Source organism: Theropithecus gelada, chromosome 9 (genome assembly GCF_003255815.1).
Source record: "Theropithecus gelada isolate Dixy chromosome 9, Tgel_1.0, whole genome shotgun sequence".
Lineage (NCBI taxonomy): Eukaryota > Metazoa > Chordata > Mammalia > Primates > Cercopithecidae > Theropithecus > Theropithecus gelada.
This window is the reverse complement of record NC_037677.1, coordinates 110,861,554-110,882,877: the sequence shown is the minus strand read 5'-3', so window position 1 is coordinate 110,882,877 and position 21,324 is coordinate 110,861,554. Positions and strand designations below refer to the sequence as shown.

Below are 21,324 nucleotides of genomic sequence, written 5' to 3'. Positions count from 1 at the left end.
TCCAGGGTGAAATGAGCATTCGCAAACATTGCTTGTAGAAATGTAAATTGGTACAGCATCCATGGAGGGCAATTTTTAAATATTTATTGAAAATTTAAAAAAAGAAAATTAAAAAAAATGCATAGGGCTACTGGAAATGTATCCTACTTGTACGTGTGAAATCATGTTATTTACAAGATCACAATATATTTGTAACAGCAAATATCCATCATTAGGGGTTAATTAGACCTTGATAAATCCTTATGATGAAACATTTTAATGACCTGTAAAAAAATTATACCTGTATCCAGATATGAAAAGATTTCCAAGAAAATAAGAGGAGAAAAAAGGCATGAGAGAACAATGTGTGTGGTAGGCTACCCTTTGTGTAATAAGGGAGAAAGAAGAATATTTATTCATATTGCCTGTATTTGCACAAAGTGATTCTGGAAAAGACTCAAGAACACAAGTTGAGGGACAGGCCAAATGGAAAATGTGTGGGTGAAAGGGAGACTTTTCACTGTACATCTTTTTATTGAACCCATGTGAATGAATTACTTAGTTGAAAAAATAACCTCTCCTGAGACCAACAGCTGGGTGTGTTTACTTGAGTTAAACAGGAAGAAATATAACTTCAAAACAAGAAGGAAGCGGCTTAAGTCAGTAGTTAAAGCATTTTGTTTAATTGGTGGTTTGGGAACAAAATAGTTGCCTTTTATCTTCAGTTTACTGTATGCTCAGAAACAGGCCCGCCCAGCTATCTCACCAGCCATAATCACTCTGCCCCAGTCACTACATTAGAGCCAGGAAGTGAACCTCTCAGCTTTTAAGTGTTAAGAGGAAGACTTCAAACACCTTAAATCCACCTTAACAACAGAGCATCCATAAAAGTCTTAATTTACAGCTACCTGACATTTCTTCTTGAAAACTAAAGTTAAAGCAAGTAAAACACGGCACAAATGAAATCCCTTGTACATGGAGATAACAAAAAGAGAATACAAAAAAAAAAAAAAAAAATGCAGCAGCAAAAACATAAAGCCTGAAGCCACAAGTCAGACTAAACCATCTTAAATCGCCCTCATGCAAAAACCCTTCTGCAGCATGCCAAGGGGTCCACCTGACCTTGGGGGTCAACACACTAATTCACTCACCCAAGTAAACACTCAATTCCTCTGCTTCTCAAGTCTTGCTGCGAGAAAGCTTTTCTCAGGTTAAGCCTGAATCTAACTCCCTGAACACCCAGATTCTACCCTTAAAACACAGAGCCATTGTCTGCTCTCTTTCACATGAAAATGATCCTCAGGTTCCCTCATTCATAGAGGTTTCCAGGCCTCTGGTTGTCTTGGCTCCCTCATGGGCACTGACTGGCCCATGTCTAACCAAGAAATCAGCCCCCAGAACTCAATGACACTTTCTAGATGTGGTCCAGCAACGCCCAGGTTAAATTCCCTGAACTCTGGGATCTGCTCCCAATAGCATCAGCCAGGAAATTTCTTGTCACGGTTTTCTTACACCACTCCCACACACACACACACAGACTGCCACACTGCTGGCCATTTGCTGTGTGATAGCAAAGTGCGAATTTTGAGGGCTAAGACAAATGGCCTAATGGAGCAAGTCCTGGGCTGAGAGTCAAGAGCCCCAGTTCTTCCACACTTAGCTCTCTCCTGAGGTTGCTGTGTGATCCTTGACAGTCACTTAGCCTCTCTGAGCCTGTTCCCCCATCTGTGAGACACACACTAATAATCCATAGGACCCTACATTCCCAACTAGCCAACCCCAGGGTCTCCAGGCTACTCATTTCAGAACATACTACATCAATGCCAAGGTCAACAATGTTTAATCTTCATGCTACTTCTCTTTATGTTATTCCTCCATGAGTAACTAGTGACACTTTATAAAGAACTCTTTTAAAACAGGGTCCTGTGCAGAGGATGGTGGGGAAATGGCACTTTTTGGCCCGGCCCTTTCAGGGTCTATGCTGGTTTAACATCATGGTTAGAAAACTTCTGGGCTGCTTGTGCCTAGCTTGAATGATGCTGCTATGGAGTCCTCAGGTACAAGACGGTCTAAGGTCCAGGTAGTGTGCTCCAGCTAATAAAACGACACACCATTCTGCAGAAAATCTGACCCTCATTAAAAGCCATGTATTCTCCTAAATCCTAGAGGTTTTACTAGGATTAATCTAGGAATGTTATCTTGGAAAACCACTTCCTTCCTCAACCTGTATGCAATTGGTCTCTCATCCAAGTAATGACGGCTTTTCCAGGCTACATCCTCTCTTAATCTTTTTTTTTTTTTTTTTTTCCTGAGATGGAGTTTCACTCTGTCACCCAGGCTGGAGTGTAGTGGTGCGATCTCGGCTCACTGCAAGCTCTGCCTCCTGCGTTCAAGCGATTTTCCTGCCTCAGCCTCTCGAGTAGCTGGGACTACAGGCACATGCCACCATGTCTGGCTAATTTTCTGTATTTTTAGTAGAGACAGGGTTTCACCATGTTAGCCAGGATGGTCTCGATATCCTGACCTCGTGATCCGCCTGCCTCAGCCTCCCAAAGTGCTGGGGGCATGACCCACTGTGCCCGGCCTCTCTTAATTTTTAAGTTGACTTTTGAGTAGGTTCACATGATTCAAAAATCCAGAAAATATTTAAGTCTGTATTGATGAGTCTCCCTCTGGCCTTGTGCTCTGTCAACTCACTTCCCAACCTCCCCCTTAATGAAACCACTGTTCTCGGCCTCTTACAAATCCATCCAGAGTGTATACAGATACAGGAAAATATAAAGATAGATTTTCATTCATCCCCCCTTATCTTTTACATAGAAAGTAACATACACACCATTTGCATGTTACTTTGACACTTCGCTCGTTCTGGTGTTTTTCCATATCAGAGAGCTTCCTCACTCACTCTCTGGAGCTGGCTAGTGTTTCAGTGTATGAATGCATCATAATGGATTTATCTGTCCCCCTCAATGTACGTCTGGATTGCCTGAAATCTTTTACAGTTTATACACATAATGCTGCAATGAATAACTCTGTATGGGTACTATTTTGCATGGGCGTGTGTATTGTAGAATAAATTCCTTGATGTTGAATTGCTGGGTTACAGGATCCAAGCCTTTGTAACTGGGATGAATACTATTCGACTCCCCCCAGAGGCTGCACCATTTCACACTCCACCAGCAGTGTATGAGAACACCAGTTTCTTTCAAGATTTGCCAGTGAAGCATGTCACCAAATTTAGGATTTTTTTTGCTAACCCAGTAAGTGAAAAACTGTATGTTAGGCAGAGGGTTTGCTGACCCTCTGAGTGAGTGAGGTTGGGCTTCTTTTTGTATGCCTAAAGGCCTTGCGTGTTTCATTTTCTGGGAATTGTCTCTGTTCCTTGCCCATTTTTCTGTTGGATTGTTCAAAAAAAAAAAAAAAAAAAAGCCCCTTTTAGAAGTAAGAGCCACAGCTACCACACTCTGCTATATTTAAGACCTACTATTTGAAGAACAAGAAATGAGGATACTGTCTGGATCCACTCAAGCAGGAGTAGTTTCTCTCAAGTGCAAGAGAGGGTAGGAGCTGTGTTTCATGTTCAGTCTGCTGAGGTAGTAACAGCTTTAGTCTGCTTAGCATGCTTTCCCTTTCCCACTGTTCTGCAAATACAACCCAACCTCTCTTTCTAGAAGGTCAAATCCACTCCCTACCCCAAAAACATGGCAGCACTCTTGACTGTGGTCTGGCCAGAAACTCTTTTCCCTCTGACTGCTGTGATTGGTCAGTAGATTATCATGTGACCTGGGGCTCTGACCTGCTCTATAGAGAAAAAAGTCCCCTTAATTTTTACTGGGGTCACTAGCTTGAGGAACAATGCAGAACAACTTGGCTATGTCAGGAAAACCTGTCTGGGAAGGAAGTCAACCAAAAGAAAACAAAATTGAGAAGGGAAAAAAAAAGGAGAGAGAGAAAGATGCCTTATAGCCTCAACTCAGCCCTGGGATCCCACCATGCCAGGAAGCAGGATTCAGCCCCTTGGTCTTCCCAGCTCCACAAGCCAGTAGATGCCTCCTCTGCTTGAGACCGGGTTTCTGTCCCTTATCACAGAAGATGCCCTAACACAAACATCTACAAAGACTTGCACTCACCCTCTCGGTGCTGATGTCCAGAGCGTCACAGACTGTGATGGCAAAGTGCTTGGACCTTTCAAAGCTCCCTTTCCCGACGCTGTTAGACCCATCTAACAGAAACAGGATGTCCACTGCAGCGGAGCACCACATCACTAGGGAGAGCGGGACAGACAGGTGACAACCAGTAGCAAGTGGGTCTCACTTTCGAAGCAGAGTGAAGGCATAAACAGCCTTGTGGTGGGCCAGGCTGCTGCCCCTCTTAGCATGAAAGGGGAGAACTAACCTGCAGAAGGCGGCCCTCCTCTGAAGCAGGAAGCACAGGCACCATGGGTGTGATGCCCACAAATAGGCCCTCACATGAAAGCCTTTGTGTTATAATAATGGAAGAACCTAGTTCAACAATGCCAATTAAGCTCTATGAGGGGGTCTACTGGGCCAGTGAGCAGCACTGAAAAGGCTTGGTCCCAGGCCTTGGAGGGCCACAATCTAGTGTGGACACGGGCACCCTGATATGTGAGGCCATATTACCCAAGAGTTCAGTAGCAGTAACAGCAGTCATGTGGAGGGATACTGATTAAGGTGGAAAAGAAGGAATATGGTGGGAGATGGGCATGGCAGGTAGCCACTCCATCACCTGGTGAGCAGATAACAGAAAACCTTGAGACAGAGGCCAAGTAATTCAATAATAAAGATTTACTAAGGCTGGGCATGGTGGCTCACACCTGGAATCTCAGTACTTTGGGAGGCCAAGGCAGGCAGGTTGCTTGAGTTCAGGAGTTCAAGATCAGCCTGGTAACATGACGAAATCCCGTCTCTACTAAAAACACAAAAACTAGCTGGGCGTGATGCATGCCTATGGTCCCAGCTACTTGGGCAACAAGAGCAAGACCCTGTCTTTAAAACAAAACAAAAAAAGGTTTACTGAGCTATTTTGTTTGTTTTTGAGATGGAGTTTCCCTCTTGTTGCCCAGGCTGGAGTGCAATGGCGCAATCTCAGTTCACTGCAACCTCCGCCTCGTGGGTTCAAGCAACTCTCCTGTCTCAGCCTCCTGAGTAGCTGGGATTACAGGCACCCACTTTTGTTTGTTTTTAAACCAAGTAACTTGGTCAGGTCGCTGTTTGGGGGAAATGACTCTGGCCACAGCATGAAAGAAAGACAGAAAAGGGGCAGAAACTCTCTGGGAGAACACAGTTCTCCTCCAGTCCCTCATGCAGAGGTCTGAGTGGTCTGAGTGGGCATCCAGAGGGTTAAGAAGAACCTGGGCTTACTTTTGCTGGCAACTGAAATCTTCCCGATGGTTTCTCTGCTTACATGGACTTCCTGGAGAGGGAGAGATGGGGGCACTAGGAGAGAAAACACCAGAAGCAACCATTAAAATGCTGAGAGGGGAGGAGGCTCAATCTCCACATTAAGTGACCGGACTGAACAGGTAACAGCAGAGAAACCTAGAATGTGGGGGAGTGATGATTCTTGCATTTCAAAAATTACCAGATGGATAACATAAAGAAACCCCCCAATTACCTCACTTCTGTGAGGTATCTTTGTATTTAAATGTGGGTAGTTTTAAGAGAAAAGAATAAAAATAACACACAGCGGAGCTCTAGAGAGCCTGTGATTCTGAAAACTTTTGTCCCTGGTCAGGTGTAATAACCGCAGTCTCCTGGGAGTGCAGCTCCTTGCACGACCTCTAGACACATCCTTGGAAGCTCCCTCACTACCCCTGCCAGGCCCCTCAGGAAATACATCTCACTGCCTTGAAGATTAATCTTCATGGCCAGGTGCGGTGGCTCATGCCTGTAATTCCAGCACTTTTGGAGGCCAAGGTGGGTGGATCACGAGGTCAGAAGATCGAGATCATCCTGGCTAACGCAGTGAAACCCCGTCTCTACTAAAAATACAAAAAACTAGCCAGGCATGGTGGCGGGCGCCTGTAGTCCCAGCTACTCGGGAGGCTGAGGCAGGAGAATGGCGTGAACCCGGGAGGCGGAGCTTGCAGTGAGCCGAGATCCGGCCACTGCACTCCAGCCTGGGCAACAGAGCAAGACACAGTCTCAAAATAAATAAATAAATAATAAAATTTAAAAATAAAAATACAAAACTTAGCTGGGCATGGTGGTGTGTGCCTGTAGTCCCAGCTTCTCTGGAGGCTGAGGGAGGAGAATTGCTTGAACCTGGGAGGCGGAGGTTGCAGTGAGCGGAGATTGCGCCACTGCATTCCTGCCTAGGCGACACAGCGAGACTCTGTGACAAAGAGGGGAGGGGAGAGGGGAGGGGAGAGGGGAGAGGAGAGGGGAGGGGAGAGGGAAGGGGAGAGGGGAGGGGAGAGGGGAGGGGACATTGGAAGGCAGGGGTAAGACGCCGAGGAGGTCACAGGATTGCGGAACAGTGAGCCACCCATGATGGAAGTCCTGAAGACAATAAGGGGTCCCCAGAAGGGACGTTTGGAAAAGCCAAAATCCTCTCCGCAACTGCAGCTGGTAGGTGTCTAGTGGCAGAAGAGAAGTACACTCAGATGCTTTGTAAATGTCCATGTGCAGCGACGAAACACAGAGGAACCAAAGCTAGAGGGGCAGAGCCTAGGAGCGGCCAGGTCACGGAAATGGGGCAGATGAAGGAACACGAGCAGGCCAGGTGTGGTGGCTCACGCCTGTAATCCCAGCACTTTGGAAGGCCAAGGTGGGCCCATCACCTGAGGTCAGGAGTTCAAGACCAGCTTGGCCAACATGGTGAAATCCCATCTCTACTAAAAATATAAAAATTATCCAGGTGTGTTGGCGGGCACCTGTAGTTCCATCTACTCGGGAGGTTGAGGCAGGAGAACTGTTTGAACCTGAGTGGCAGACGAGCATGGGGGCTACTGTAAAGAAAGGTGAAGGAGAAACAGCAGGGAGGACAGGAGGAATCACACAGTACAGGGCACCTGGTCTCAAGGTTTGCAACTGCCAGGAAAGCGATGACAAGAGACTCCAAAAGAGGGTTTCAGTCTGGGGGAGTGACAGCAAGGACCCACGTCATTGGTCAACCTGCTAACTCAGCACCCTCTTGGCTGGTTCCAGCTCTGTCTTTCCCAGCTCCTTCCCATTCATTAGTCCCCCATGCAAACTAAACTAGTCTTTCTCCATACTGTATCTTTGAGCAGACAGTTCCTGCTCACCTAATACTCCCTCCTCCCCTCAATCTCTACTCATGGAGATTCTAAGTCAATGTGTTGAGCCAGCAGACAGCTCCACAGCCAAAAGCTGCCGGACAAATCTCTCTCATTAGATCTGGCACAGTCTGCTGCTGCTGTTTTGCCACCAGAGACAGAAACAAGACTTAGACTAGAAAGAAAGACAGTAGACATAATTAAAGAAAAGAAAATCCATGGCAGCTATTGGGACAGAGGGAGGGGCAGCATCAAAAACAAAAACAGGCTGGCAGGGTGGCTCAGGCCTGTAATCCCAGCACTTTGGGAGGCCGAGGCAGGTGGATCACCTGAGGTCAGGGGTTCGAGACCAGCCTGACCAACTGGGTGAAACCCCATCTCTACTAAAAATACAAAAAATAGCTGGGTGTGGTGGCAGGCACCTGTAATCCCAGCTACTCGGGAGGCTGAGGCAGTTGAATCACTTGAACCCGGGAGGTGGAGGTTGCAGTGAGCCAAGAGTATGCCACTGCACTCCAGCCTGGGTAACAGAGCAAGACTCTATCTCAAAAAAAAAAAAAAAAAAAGAATTACAGGCTTTCTGCTTACTGCATTCAGAGATCACGACCATGCCAACACCTGGGCCCACTGCAGCCCACCCCATAATGTCATGCTGTTCCCACGAGCCCCTCACCTGGCTGCCTGAAAGCTCCCCGAGGGCAGGAACATTTCCACCCAGTCCTCCACAGAGCCTCGTCCAGCCCTCTGCATACAACACACAGGCCCTAAGGTTTCCTGAACTGAGTCCGTGAATTACTCTCCTGGCAAAGGGCCCAGTAGCTGAGGAATCCTCAAGACCCCACAAAGAACAGAAAAATACAGTTTCTTTTTAAATATGTTACCAGCAAATTCTCCAGCTGAAGGCAGGCCAGCCATCTCCCCAGGATGGGAAGGTAGGGGAGCTCTGTGAGCAGAGACCACTCACTAAAGATGTCGTTCAGCTAACTATGCCTCTGTGCCCTGTGCTCAGCTGTCATGGCAGGTGGCAGGCTTCAGGTGAGCCCACCTTGAGCCCGGGTGACATCCCCCATGCTCCCTGTGAAATGTCCTCAGGACTGCAGAGGCTCCCCCTGAACAGGCGGCTGCTTCATGTGTGATTGCTGCTGCTTTTTCCAACCAAGTCAGAAGCCCCCCTGAAGACCAGCTGCCTGGACTCCGGAACTTCAATCTGCAGGATGGGTGACACTATTGAGCTGGCAGGGTTGAGAATCACTAATCTAGTCAAATTCTTTCACTTTACAGATGTGACAGCCAAGTCTTAGAACTTTTGTACATTCTTATCTTTCCAGAGAAGCCGAGTGGTACGGCCAGCCCAGGAGTAGGGAGAACTGGGTGTTAGTCCCAGCTTTGCCACATAGCTGTGTGACCTTGGGCAGGTCACAGGGCCTCTCTGGGCCTCCCCTGCCTCATCTGCACAACCCAAGGATGATCAGATCAAGTGTATGTGATCGCGATCGGGAGGCTGGACATGGCCACAGAAGGCAAAGGTCCATGACAAGCTGGAACAGCACCTGGACTGTGCCCGGGACTGCAGAGACTTCATTCAGGCCCTGGCCCCAAACACATCTCACCACTCCCCAACCCCTTGGCCATGAAGCTGCTGTGTTACACTTTCCATCCACCCCACCTGGCTTACAGACAGAGGGAAACAGGTGGGCTGGGCAGCCAGGCTGGAGCCACCAGCCTTTCTGATGCCCGTGAGGTTCCAGGAAACAGGCAGGTGTTAACATTAGCCAATTCAGCAGAGAACAAATATCTACTCATGGAAACACAGACCAGGGAGGAATTGCAAAAAAGAATCCCAGAGGCCACTGTGCAACCCCTTGGCTTTACAGAAGAGGATCCCGAGCCTCACAAGGCTGGGACAGCTTGGCCGCCCAGTCTACCTGTTCTTACTTATAAGACAACAATCTGCAGACACATTAATTCCTTCCTACCTTCTCATATTTCAAAGAGGCTAGAACTTGAAAGGGACAAAGTGGGAAGTAAAAAGAAAGTGAATTTGCTCCATTATTTATTCATTAATTTATTTCTGGAGCATAAACTGTGAGCCCTGCCCAGTGCAGGCCCTGAAATAATACAGTGGTGAATAAATAATGTTAAAGAATGTACAGTCTCTTTCCTTGAAGAGCTTACGTCTTATGGAAAAGATGTCATTTTAAAATGCACACAAAACTCGTATCTGTGTTAAGTGCTACAGAGCAGGAACTACAAGGGGTTTGAAGAGGGGATGAGACATGATCTAGAGGTCCCAGGGGAATTGAGCTGGGGCCAAAGGATGGAGAGGAGTTTGCCAGGGTGGCAGTGTTTGGGCGAGGGGGTGATCCAAGCAGACGGGCAACATAATTCAGAACCTTTTTGGTGGCGGGGAGCAAGGATGCAGGGCAGGACTGGAAGGAGAGTGGGCTGTTGTGCAAAGGGCACAGAGGGGACTCACGATGGCCAGGGGTAAGATGAGACAAAGCCTCTTAAGAGCAACAGAAAGTTGGCCGGGAGTAGTGGCTCACGCCTATAATCCTAGCACTTTGGGAGGCCGAGGCGGGTGGATCACGAGGTCAGGAGTTCAAGACCATCCTGGCTAATGCGGTGAAATCCTGTCTCTACTAAAAATACAAAAAAAATTAACCGGGCATGGTGGCAGGTGCCTGTAGTCCCAGCTACTCGGGAGGATGAGACAGGAGAATGGCATGAACCCAGGAGGCGGAGCTTGCAGTGAGCCGAAATCACACCACTGCACTCCAGCCTGGGCGACAGAGCCAGACTGTCTCAAAAACAAACAAACAAACAAACAAAAAACAACAACAAAAAAAAAAGCCACAGAAAGTCACTGAAAAGTTTTATTTGGGGGTGAAGAGGGGTCCAGACATGATCCGATTTGCATTTCGAAATGGCCGCTGTGAAGATATGGAATGAACCCAATCAATGATAGACTGGATAGAGAACATGTGGTACATATACATCATGGAATACTATGCAGCCATAAAAAGGAACGAGATCATGTCCTTTGCAGGGACATGGATGGGGCCAGAAGGCATTCTCCTCAGCAAACTGATGCAGGAACAGAAAACCAAACACTGCACGTTCTCACTTGTAAGTAAGAGCTGAGGGCCGGGCGCCGCAACTCACGCCTGTAATCCCAGCATGTTGGGAGGCCAAGGCAGCCAGATCACCTGAGGTCAGGAGTTCAAGACCAGCCTGACCAGGATAGTGAAACCCCGTCTCTACTAAAAATATAAAAATATAACAATTAGCCAGGTGTGGTGGTGCGTGCCTCTAATCTCAGCTACCCAGGAGGCTGAGGCTGAGGCTGAGGCTGAAGCAGGAGAATCGCTTGAACCCGGGAGGCAGAAGTTGCAGTGAGCAGAGATCGCATCATTGCACTCCAGCCTGGGTGACAGAGCGAGATTCCATCTCAAATAAATAAATAAATAAATAAATAAATAAATAAATAAATAAAGTAAGTGGGAGCTGAACAATGAGAACACATGGACATGGGGAGGGAAACAACACACACTGGGGCCTGTTGAGGGGTGGGGTGGGGTGGGGTGGGGAAAGGGAGAACATCAGGATAAACAGCTAATGTATGCTGGGCTCAATACCTAAGTGATGGGCTGAGAGGTGCAGCAAACCATCATGGCACACACCATAGCACACATTTACCTATGTAATGAACCTGCACATCCTGCACATATACCCTGGAACTTAAAAATAAAAAAAGAAATAGCCACAGGGGACCCAGGGAGACCAGCAGGAGGCTTCTGCAGTGATCCAAACATGAGATGACATGGCTTAGACTAGGGAGGTAGCCACGGAGGGGAGATGCAGGTGGATTCAAGAGACCTTTAGAATTGAAAATCAACAGGATTTGAAGCAAGAAACCCCTCCACCCGACACCTCAGTACTTCCCCACCACCAATAAACACAACTTACCTCTGGAAAACAGGAAAATACAGATGGTTTCCAGCAACAGGAAAGGGGGCATGTTGATATAACTACAGAAACGGGAAAAGAAGGAAAGAATCAGCAATTAGTTCTGTGAACGCCCCAAGTCACACCGCCAAACAAGCTGCCAACTCAGCCTTTTCCAGGTCACAGATATGACCCCGGACGCCCTCAGCACAATAACTACAGTGGCCTGGAAAAGTCCCCAATTCCCAAAAAGTCATGGAAGACTTTACTCCAATTACTTTCGTTTTAGACACCAATCTACTATCTTCCCCAGGATACCTCTCTCATCCACCCCCAAATGCACCCCACCCTCCACACGCCCTGGGAAGGTGTGCTCTCCTGCTCTCCCCGGAGTTAAGAGGCCCGGGGTGTTGGCTCTGCCTGGGTCCTGACTAGCCATGTGACTCTGGGCAAAGTCACTCCTTTCTCAGGGTCTCCATTTCTTGATGAGGAGTTAGAATTCAACAGGCTGAAGATCTGATTTTCAACGTCCTCGTCTTCTGAAACCTTCTAATGCGGTTAACAAACCTTTCCCTAGATAAGACAACATCTGAAGAAAGCCTGCACTATCTAAATTATCCACTAGTCATCACTAATCATCTAAATTATTTATGAATCATAATCTGGCTGAAGGAAGAAGAAATTTTTTATTTTTATTTTTTTATTTTGAGATCGAGTCTCACTCAGTAGCCCTAGCTGGAGTGCAGCAGCCCGATCTCGGCTCACTGCAAACTCCGCCTCCGGGACTTAATGTGATTTTTGTGCCTCAGGCTCCCGAGTAGCTGGGACTACAGGTACACCCCACCACACCTGGCCAAGAAAAATTATTTTTAAGTAAGTTTTACCACCCAGGCAGCAGCCACACCTGCCCCGTGGTGGCAGAGAGCCTACATGAACCCAGGGGCCCTAGTCCTCATCCTGGTGCCCTGTGACCTTGAGAGAGACTGTGGGTCCTCCCTTACAAAGTGAAGAGAAGGGCCCCGATGTGGCTAAGCTGTCTTAGAGTTTTAAAAGTCCCATTGGATCCCCGCCTCCATCGTGAACCTATGATGTGTGGACCTCAAGATACATCCAGCTCAGTTTTGTTTTTTTGACATACTTATTTGCATAAAGTTTACACACATGCCATGACTCCGAAGTTTTTTAAAAAATAAGATCTTTGGGCTGGGCGCGGCGGCCCATGCCTGTAATCTCAAAAAAATAAATAAATAAAAAATAAAATAAAAATAAACCCTTCGTGGTGGCTCACGCCTGTAATCCCAGCACTTTGGGAGGCCGAGGCAGGTGGATCACCTGAGTTCAGGAGTTCGCGACCAGCCAACTCCTGGTCAACACGGTGAAACGTCTCTACTGAAAATACAAAAAATAAGCCAGGCATGGTGGTGGGCACCTATAATCCCAGCTACTCAGGAGGCTGAGGCAGGAGAATCGCTTGAACCCGGGATGTGGACGTTGCAAGTCTAAATGGAGGTAGAATATGTGTTCCTATTTTATATACTCTCATATGGGAGATAAGTGGTTAAGGAGGACAAGAAACCCAACCAGGCCTGCCAGGGTGCTGGACAGACACAGAGCATTCCTAAGGGAATGCCACCAGAGGAAAAAAATACAAATCTGTACAAAAATCTTTTTTTTGTTTGAGATGGAGTCTCGCTCTGTTGCCCAGGCTGGAGTGCAGTGGCACTATCTCGGCTCACTGCAAGCTCTGCCTCCCGAGTTCACGCCATTCTCCTGCCTCAGCCTCCCAAGTAGCTGGGATTACAGGCACCCACCACCGTGCCTGGCTAATTTTTGTATTTTTAGTAGAGATGGGGTTTCACCGTGTTAGCCAGGATGGTCTCAATCTCCTGACCTCGTGATCCGCCCGCCTCAGCCTCCCAAAGTGCTGGGATTACAGGTGTGAGCCATCATGCCCGGCCAAAAATCTTTATTTTCACACTTGAATCACATCCTCATTCCAACAGCTTTATTAGGCTTGGCCAACCCAGTATGTTACACACTCACTCAGGTACTTGGAACATTACTGCAGAGCTCCTTAACCAATCGAGTCAGGGCGAAGTGGTCACTTTCCCCACAGCCAGACTCTGGATTTGTCTCCTGGGAGGACACCATGCCTGGCACAGGCTGAGGGGGCAGCTGCAGTGGAACCTTGCCTCCAGATTATGAACCAGTGTAAGCAGCACAATTCTCGTGGCTAATTTCACTTCAGATTGTCATGTTTATTGATGTGGAGCTTTCTGAATAGGGAGGTTGAGGCACTGCCAGGTGCTCAGTAAAACAAATATTTCTTGCAGCGCTCTAGATTGAGGGCAGCAGTCAATGGTAAAATAAATTTCAGTAGCATGTTCCTGACAGGTTACATAGCAGCCCTGGCTCAAGGATTTCTCCCCCTCCACGATTCCTAAGACTGTTTGCTAGTTGATTCTTTGTTTTGGGAATTTGATGGTTTTGATGAATTTGCTGTGATCCAGGGGTGTTCAAGTACTTCTCTGAGCATTGGCCTCTGGCTGGGATTGTGCTTCAACAGTCTTGAAATGAGGTCCCTGGGTCCCTCTGTTACAGTCAGGGAATGTGAATTCAGCTCGTGATACATTTTTTTTTTTTTTTTTTTGAGATGGAGTTTCTTTCGCTCTTGTTAGCCAGGTGGGAGTGCAATGGCACGGTCTCGGCTCACTGCAACCTCTGCCTCCCAGGTTCAAGTGATTCTCCTGTCTCAGCCTTCTGAGTAGTTGGGATTACAGGCATACACCACCATGTCTGGCTAATTTTTGTATTTTTAGTAGAGACGGGGTTTCACTATGTTGATCAGGCTGGTCTCAAACTCCTGACCTCAGGTGATATGACCGCCTCGGCCTCCCAAAGTGCTGGGATTACAGGCATGAGCCACTGCGCCCGGCCCAACCCGTGATATTCTTTTGTAGGTCTCTTGGTATGTGTTTGCCTCAAAAGGAGGCTTTCCAACTAAAAATTCATAGCAAAGTACACCAAGGCTCCAGAGATCCACCTTCTCATCATGCATCTGACCTTCAATCATCTCGCTGGGGGCGGGGGAGGGAGTCCAGGGTGCCACAGAGCGTGGTCCTCCTGGGGGATGGAACATGTACTGACCACACAATATTCTCAGGCTGTATGGTTATTTCCATGATGCCACTAGATTCTACCTAATTCTAGAATATGCACCACTTGGAACAGTCTATAGAGCTCCTTGGATTTCAAAGCAGTCCTAAAATAAACTATTATAAAACAAATATCCCCGCCAGCCGAGTCTTCGTGCAGGGTCTTCCTGCTTCAAATAACTAAGAGGCTCAAGTCTTCCCCTGATTTAAGTGAAAATCAGACACCTAACACGGCAAGAGCCAGGATGTCAGGACCTCTCCAGACATGATCAAAGGGAGAAAGGTGGCGGGAAGGATATTGGCCTGCAGCACACACTTCCTGCTAGCTTCCAGCCCTGCGCATGCCAGCAAGGAAGACTCATGATTTCCCTTTCCCCTAAGGACATTTTTTTTTGTTTTGTTTTGTTTTGTTTTTTCTCTTACTCCACACCACAGAGGCAGAGCAAGCCCCCACCTGCCACCTGTGAGTCACGCCGAGACGAGGCATTGAGGATGCGGTGAAGAGCTTCTCAATGCTGTCTCTAGTCCTTAGGTTCAGGATGATCTTCTTGAGTTACAGCTTCTGACCCTGGGCACTGGCAGGAGACTAAGGCTCAGGCCTGTTAATTATTTATAAAACAAGGACTCTAGCAGCCACTTCCCCAGGCTGCTGTGAAGATAAAGTAGAAGGAGGTACAGAAGGTTCCTGCCACATAGGAAGGCACCCAGTAAACACAGGCCCCTTCCCTGCATGCTATGAGACCAACTTAAGCAGCTTGATCTCGATCCACTATGTGCCTCTGCTTGCCCAGCTGCATGTTTTTCCAAAGTCGCCCAAGTTTCTGCTCACTAAAATAGAATGTATGTTGGCAATCTACAAATGCACACAGGAGATCAAATGCCTTCTCCTAGTTGTTTGGATCAATCCAACGGTGTTGACTCTGCAACCTCTGCGGCACCTCCCTCTCCTGTCCCCCTCAATACAACCCCTGTCGTCACACAGCCCATGCTGAAACTGCCTGGTGATACGTTTGTCTTGACTGCTAGGTGGCAAATGCCCAAGACTACAGACTGCATCTAGTCTCTGCTGGAGCTCCAGAGACCTACATATCTGGTCCTTGCTTGCTAGATAAACAAAACACCAGAATACCTCCTGCAGGAGGGCTAGAGGGGCACTTCCAGGGCATCGTTGCACTCACTGTGTTCACTGCATTCTTTTTTATACCAAGATTAATGAAATGAATGCTATTGCAATGCTGGTGAAGTATTGTTTGCACTCTATTCCCACCCAGTCATCTCAAATAGGCAGCTCATTCCCCTCTCATATCGAAATTTTCCTACGATACTAATTTGACCTCCAAAATACAGCCCTATACCTGGAAAGCTTTTTTTTTTTTTTTTTTTTAAAGGGTGAATTCCACAGTAAAAATCAACAGCTACTACCATGTAATGAGCATTTCTTGTGTGCCTGCCACCAGGCTCCGCCCTTCGTGTCTTCTCTCCTAATCCTCACAGCCAGCCAGGGAGGGTATATTATCCCCATTTCACAGGCGAGAAAGCTGAGACACAGAGAATTGAAGTGTTCTGCCCCAGCTTACACAGCCAATCAGTGGATCAGATTCCATTCTGGCCTCCTAGCATCACCTTCACGGTTCTGGGGAGAGCTGCCACAGAATGTTCAACAAGGGAGAGGTGCTGGGGCTGCCGGTAAGAGGGGACACTCTGGCAGAAGTCCAGGCTCCAGAAAACAGGCTATGAACTAAGGGCAGTTCAGAAGCACAGAAGCACAGTTTTAAAAATCTGTCACCCTGAATCCTGCACGTTGGCAATTCCGTCCCGTCCCCCCACCCACTCCCCCTCCCGCTGGCTAATACCTGCCAGCAGCTCCCACACTCCATCCGGCACAAGATGAGATTTGCCAGGGCCCTCTGGCTTCCTACAAAGAAGTTGGGAGTGATCTGCAAGCCAGGGGCTGGAACAGACCACCCATTCTCAGGCCCACCTCGCCAAGCTTTTCCATTACACCTCGCTCATCACCTTGTTCCCTTCTGTTCCATTACTCATGCTAATCCCACGCGTTATTTCTGGCTTCTGGAGTTCTCATCCATGGATGTAGATGCTCCCCACGCCCCCGATCTCCTCATCAGAGTGTGGCCTTCGGATCCTGGTTCCACGCAGCACTAGCTGCACTTGGGACAGCAGGCATGTGAAGTCTGCTGCAGGATGCCACAAAAATTTCCACTGTGCATTACCCAGGAATTACATTTCCCATGACACAGGAAGAAATAAAAGCCAAAACAAAGCTACTTTTTTTAAAAAAAAAGAAGAGCTGGATTGGGGATAGCTGAAGGCAGTTTTGCAGGATAACGTCTGCCTTCTCTACCGTCGGAAATGAAATGAGTGTAAGGAAAAAGAGGAAACCATTTCCACCTCCTTACAAAATGCAATTCCAGTCCCAAATGGATTAGCCCTCAGCAGCCTCCTCCGAATCAGCAGGATGGAAATCGGAGCCCTTTACAAGAACAGCATACACCTGAACGGGAAGGCTAAAATCAGAGGTAAAAATCTCCGGTGGGGAAGTCTTTGCTGTAAGTCATCTTGTAACCTTTGGCAAAACATTTGGCTCGGGCCCAGAGTGTCAGCAGATGTGGAGGACACATTTCTACTTTAACACGGCAGAGAGCATTTTAAAGGCTGCTTGGGGAAAGTCATGCTCCCCCTAAAAGTATTCAAGTTTCAGAACCCAGTGGCCTGACCACCAAAAAGTCAGCAGCAAGGAATGAACTACATGCCATTTCCCTGGAAATGCAAATTCCCTGGAGGGTGAGGGAGAAGCCGGGAAGATAGGCACAGATCACAAGCCCTCTCACTCTCTGCATCTGCAGAGACATTTTTAGCCAGAAGAGAATTCATGTTTGTTTTGACGGATGATATCTGAAAATGCTTTAAATTGTACGCAATCCGAATTCACTGTGTGAGACACGGATTAGCCCTGAGGTGTGAGAACACACACAGGACCCAAAGTTGAGAGAGAGGATTCCAACCTAGCTCTGCTCCTAGCAGCTGGGTGACTGCAAGCAACAACCTCCCCCTGCCTTAGTTCCTCATCTGCCAAATAGGGAGAATCTCAGTTTCATAAACTCCCCCAGTGTTGGTTGTAAAGATTCAGTGAGACAGGGTAGAAAAGTCTCTGCTAAATAGTAAAACGCTTTCTAAATGAATGATGTTAGAAGTTTATCATAACCTTTAATATATTCATTTCATTTAACAACACTCATAACCTGTAGGGTAGATATTACCATTTCCATTTTTACAGATGAGGAAATGGTCTTGGAGAAGATGAGACCCAAGGCCACAGAGCGAGAAAACCCCAAGCTTAGAGTCCAGCCCAGGGCTTCTCAGCTATGACCACAGGCACACAGTACACAGATGCACTGGTACACAGAGGCACGTGGTACACAGAGACATGCGGTACACAGAGGTACCAGAATGCAGAGGCACACGGTACACAGATGCACTGGTACACATAGGCACCGGTACGCAGAGGCACCGCGGTATGCAGAGGAATGTGGTACACAGAGGCATCGGCACGCAGATGGACCTGGTACTAGGAGGCATGCGGTATGCAGATGCACTGGAAAGAGCAACCATCTGATGTCAGGACACCTGAGCACGAGCCTCCTGGGTAAATTTCTTCACTTCAGTCTCTCAATTTCCTTCTCTGTAACATGGAGGTAACACCATCCATCCTATTTCCCTGGAAAGGTTGTCGCCAGGATCCCATGAAACCACAATGCGAAGGCTCCCAGGGAAAGGGCAAAGTTTCCTAATTTGAGAGCGGGGAAATCCAGTTCAAGAGAAGAGACTCATGACCAGGAAAGGAAGGGGAGGACTGAGGGTAGTAATCACATTCAAGGAAAGTCAGCAGGTAATGTCGTGGGTGAAAGAGGAAAAGCAAGCAGTCCAGAGCTGTTTAGAAGATGAAATGGCACAGAGAGGAAGGGACTTCAAATGTATTCAGCTCTCCCAGTGTGCTCCCTTGGGGTTATACAGACACACTTTGCAGGGAATGCACATGCACAGTCACCAAGAGACTTCCAATAGCTTCCTCGATGATGGGAGGTGGGGATTTGTTTGATTTTAAAATAGCCTTATTGGATAAAATTTAAAATGAGCAATTCTGTTGCAGCCCTCCCAATTAAACTAGGTTTTCATTTACTGATACGTTAACTCAAAAGTTTGAGGCTAGAAGAGAGGTTGTTCTAAAACAACCTCGTAGTGTTGCTGACCCTCCCCTTGCTATAATTATATCAAATTTCATTTATCCAGTAAAAATTATTAAGCACCTGCCCTGTGCTCAATACCCTTCCAGGTACTGAGAATGCAATGACAATGCTTTGTAAGATGCACACATGTCAGGGGAGTTATTATCAAAAGGCATTCTCACCAGGAGCTTATCTCTGATGCCATCACTGCCAAATAACAATTCTGTTGTTTATGATGCTCATTAAAAAGCCGGGAGGGGAAATGTCAATGTATATTACTGAGCAAAAGACACCAATCTGAGGTTACATACTACATGATTCCAATCATAGGACATTCTGGAAAAGGTAAAACTATTGAGACAGTAGAAAGATCAGTGATTACCATGGATTGCAGGGAGGGCAGGATGCACAGAGGATATTTTAGGGTAGTGAAACTACGCTGTTTGATACTATAATGGTGGATTTATGTCATTTTACATTTGTCCAAATGTAAAATGTACAACAGGACAAAGCCCAGTGCAAACTGCGAACTTTGGGTCATAATGATGTGCCAATGTCGGTTCATCAGTTGGAACAAATGTATCATTGCAGTGGGGGATGCTGATAATAGGGGAGGCTGTGCATGGGTGGGGACAGGAGGTATATGGGAAATCAGTACCTTCTGCTCAATTGTGCTTTGAACCTAACACTCTAAAACTGGGTCTCGGTTTTCTCATCCGTAAAAACATGGGCTTCTGACTATGATTCATCCCAGGGGCTTGTGCCTATTGAAGAGAGGGGAAACAGTGGCTGTAATCTCTGGATGGTAGACCAAAAACCAGATTTAAAGAAAATACACTGATGGTTTTCAGCCAGACAGAGATGATGAGGCAAGCAATCCTCTTCTCCAACCTGGGATTTGCCTGGGGACCTAATCTGAGAAATTCTTATACTACTAGGAGACGGCTCTGGGCTGGATTTCTACAACAGAAGAGTAAGGCCTGAGGAGCTCTGTACCCCCATCAGTCACAAGAGAGGATGGCTTCAGTCTGCTGAAAGCCAGCAGCATTTACAAATTCATGCCTGTGGCTTTTGCCAACTCTAGTGGTACCTTTCTGACCTCTTCCCTTCTCTTTCCTGACTCTTCAATAAATCGACATTTCTTAATATAGTGTCACCTTGAAAGCAAAAGAGACCTTGAATTTTTGGGACTCAATCTATAAAACACTTAGAGGTTCTGGGATTTTACTTAAAGCAGCTTATAATTTGAAAAATGCACATATTCTAATTATTCCAATCTCTAAGACATCAAACGCATAGTATGGCGTCCCCATCGCAAGGCCCCTCTCAGCTGGAACCCGATTCCACAATCACAAGCGGCAAGGTGCCCTCCTCCCTTCTCTTCTGTCTGGTGCCCCCAGCAAGTTTTCAAGGTGCAGTTCTGAGACTCTCCCATTCACCGTACTAGCAGGTGGCAAAGGGCCCAAGGTGGGAAGGATGTGTGGGAAAGGTCGGCTTAGCTACAGAAAGTTTTGTTAGCCTTATTGGAAGGGAAGGAGACATGCAGGAAGCAGGGCTGAGCCAGGTGGGGGAAGCCACCAGAACAACAAACCCCTGCACTTCCCATTGCCCAAGCACGAGGACTCTCTCAGGGCAGCCGGCCCCTCTCAGGTTCTGCTTGCAGACACTTCGCTGGGGGCACTCGTTTTGCCTGGGAAAACTGCCCCAAGTCCCCTCAACACCTGTACATGTCCTGTAATGGGGTATGGGGTGGAGGCGAGCATGTCACCAAATACTTTCTTCAAAGGGCGAGTCTCTTTCCGCGGCCGCCAGGGAAGGAGGCCCCGTGACTGTGCCAGGCGGGCAGCTTGGGTTTAATACATGCCCTTCTCCACCCCTGTACCCAGAGCCGCTACCCCCTTACCTGCTGACCGCACCCCTCCCAAAACCCCACCAGCTCGCCCGGGTCGGACCGCGAGTGGCTAGGAGGCCGGCGCGCGCCAGGTGCGCTCTTCCCCCGACGCCGCCGTCCCGGGAAGGCCGCACTCAGGTGCGCTCAGACAATGCGAACAAAGCCCGCACCCTCGGCGGGGCCGCCCAGCCCGGGTACTCTGGGTAGGGGTGACCGGGCAGAGGGGGCCCCAGTCCGGGGAGCGCGAATCAGTTATCGGCAGCCCGCGCTGGTGGGTACCCGGGCGCCAGAGGCAACTTGAAGCTGGGACTCACCGGGAGGAGCGTGGCGACCAGCGCTAGGTGCCCGGGCAGCTCTGCTCACAGGCGCGGGCGCGGCTCGGGCCAGGGGGCGCTACGGCACCACAGGAGAGGCGCCTGGGGCGCGGCTGCCACGTGGGACACCTGTTTGTCTCTCCTGGGAGAGGGCGGCGCGACCCTACCCGACCCGGCTGAGGTCGGAGGCACTACCGCCAGGGAGGTGCATCGAGCCCCTAGCGTTTTTTAACGCTGAATCGGCCAAGGTCTGCAAATAAACAAGTACTTACTTCTTCGCGGGTCACCCAGCCTCTGAGCGGTGCAGCAGCGAACACTGTGCCATCAGCTGACTCCTCTGCGGGCTTTATAGCTCCTTGAAAAAATGTTGACTTTGGAATCTCTTCTATTTGTCGTGGCAATTGCCTTTAATTACCTGTCCCTCCTATTATTGTAGTTGGGTAATAAGCGGACCTTTTGGCCATCATCCTTAAGTTTGGAGGGTTTTGATTTAAAAAAAAAAAAAAAAAGCACAATGCCCAGCATGATGCTTTAT

At 48.0% G+C, this 21,324-nt stretch overlaps 1 protein-coding gene across 2 annotated transcripts in view; it reads right to left on the bottom strand.

The window, feature by feature from the left end:
- VWA2 (von Willebrand factor A domain containing 2) overlaps positions 1-21,109 on the bottom strand; it is a 51,081-nt gene extending 29,972 nt beyond the window's left edge. The window contains exons 1-4 of one of the 2 annotated variants that reach the window (XM_025397488.1): positions 20,790-21,109; positions 11,207-11,268; positions 5,361-5,435; positions 4,110-4,243 (exon numbers count right to left, since the gene is read on the bottom strand). In XM_025397488.1, the coding sequence (XP_025253273.1) occupies positions 4,110-4,243; positions 5,361-5,435; positions 11,207-11,258 (261 nt within the window). In that variant the 5' untranslated portion in view covers positions 11,259-11,268; positions 20,790-21,109. Of the gene's footprint in view, positions 1-4,109; positions 4,244-5,360; positions 5,436-11,206; positions 11,269-20,487; positions 20,746-20,789 lie in introns of those variants that run through there. The other variant, XM_025397489.1, reaches the window with a different exon arrangement.
- Positions 21,110-21,324: the final 215 nt, after the last annotated feature.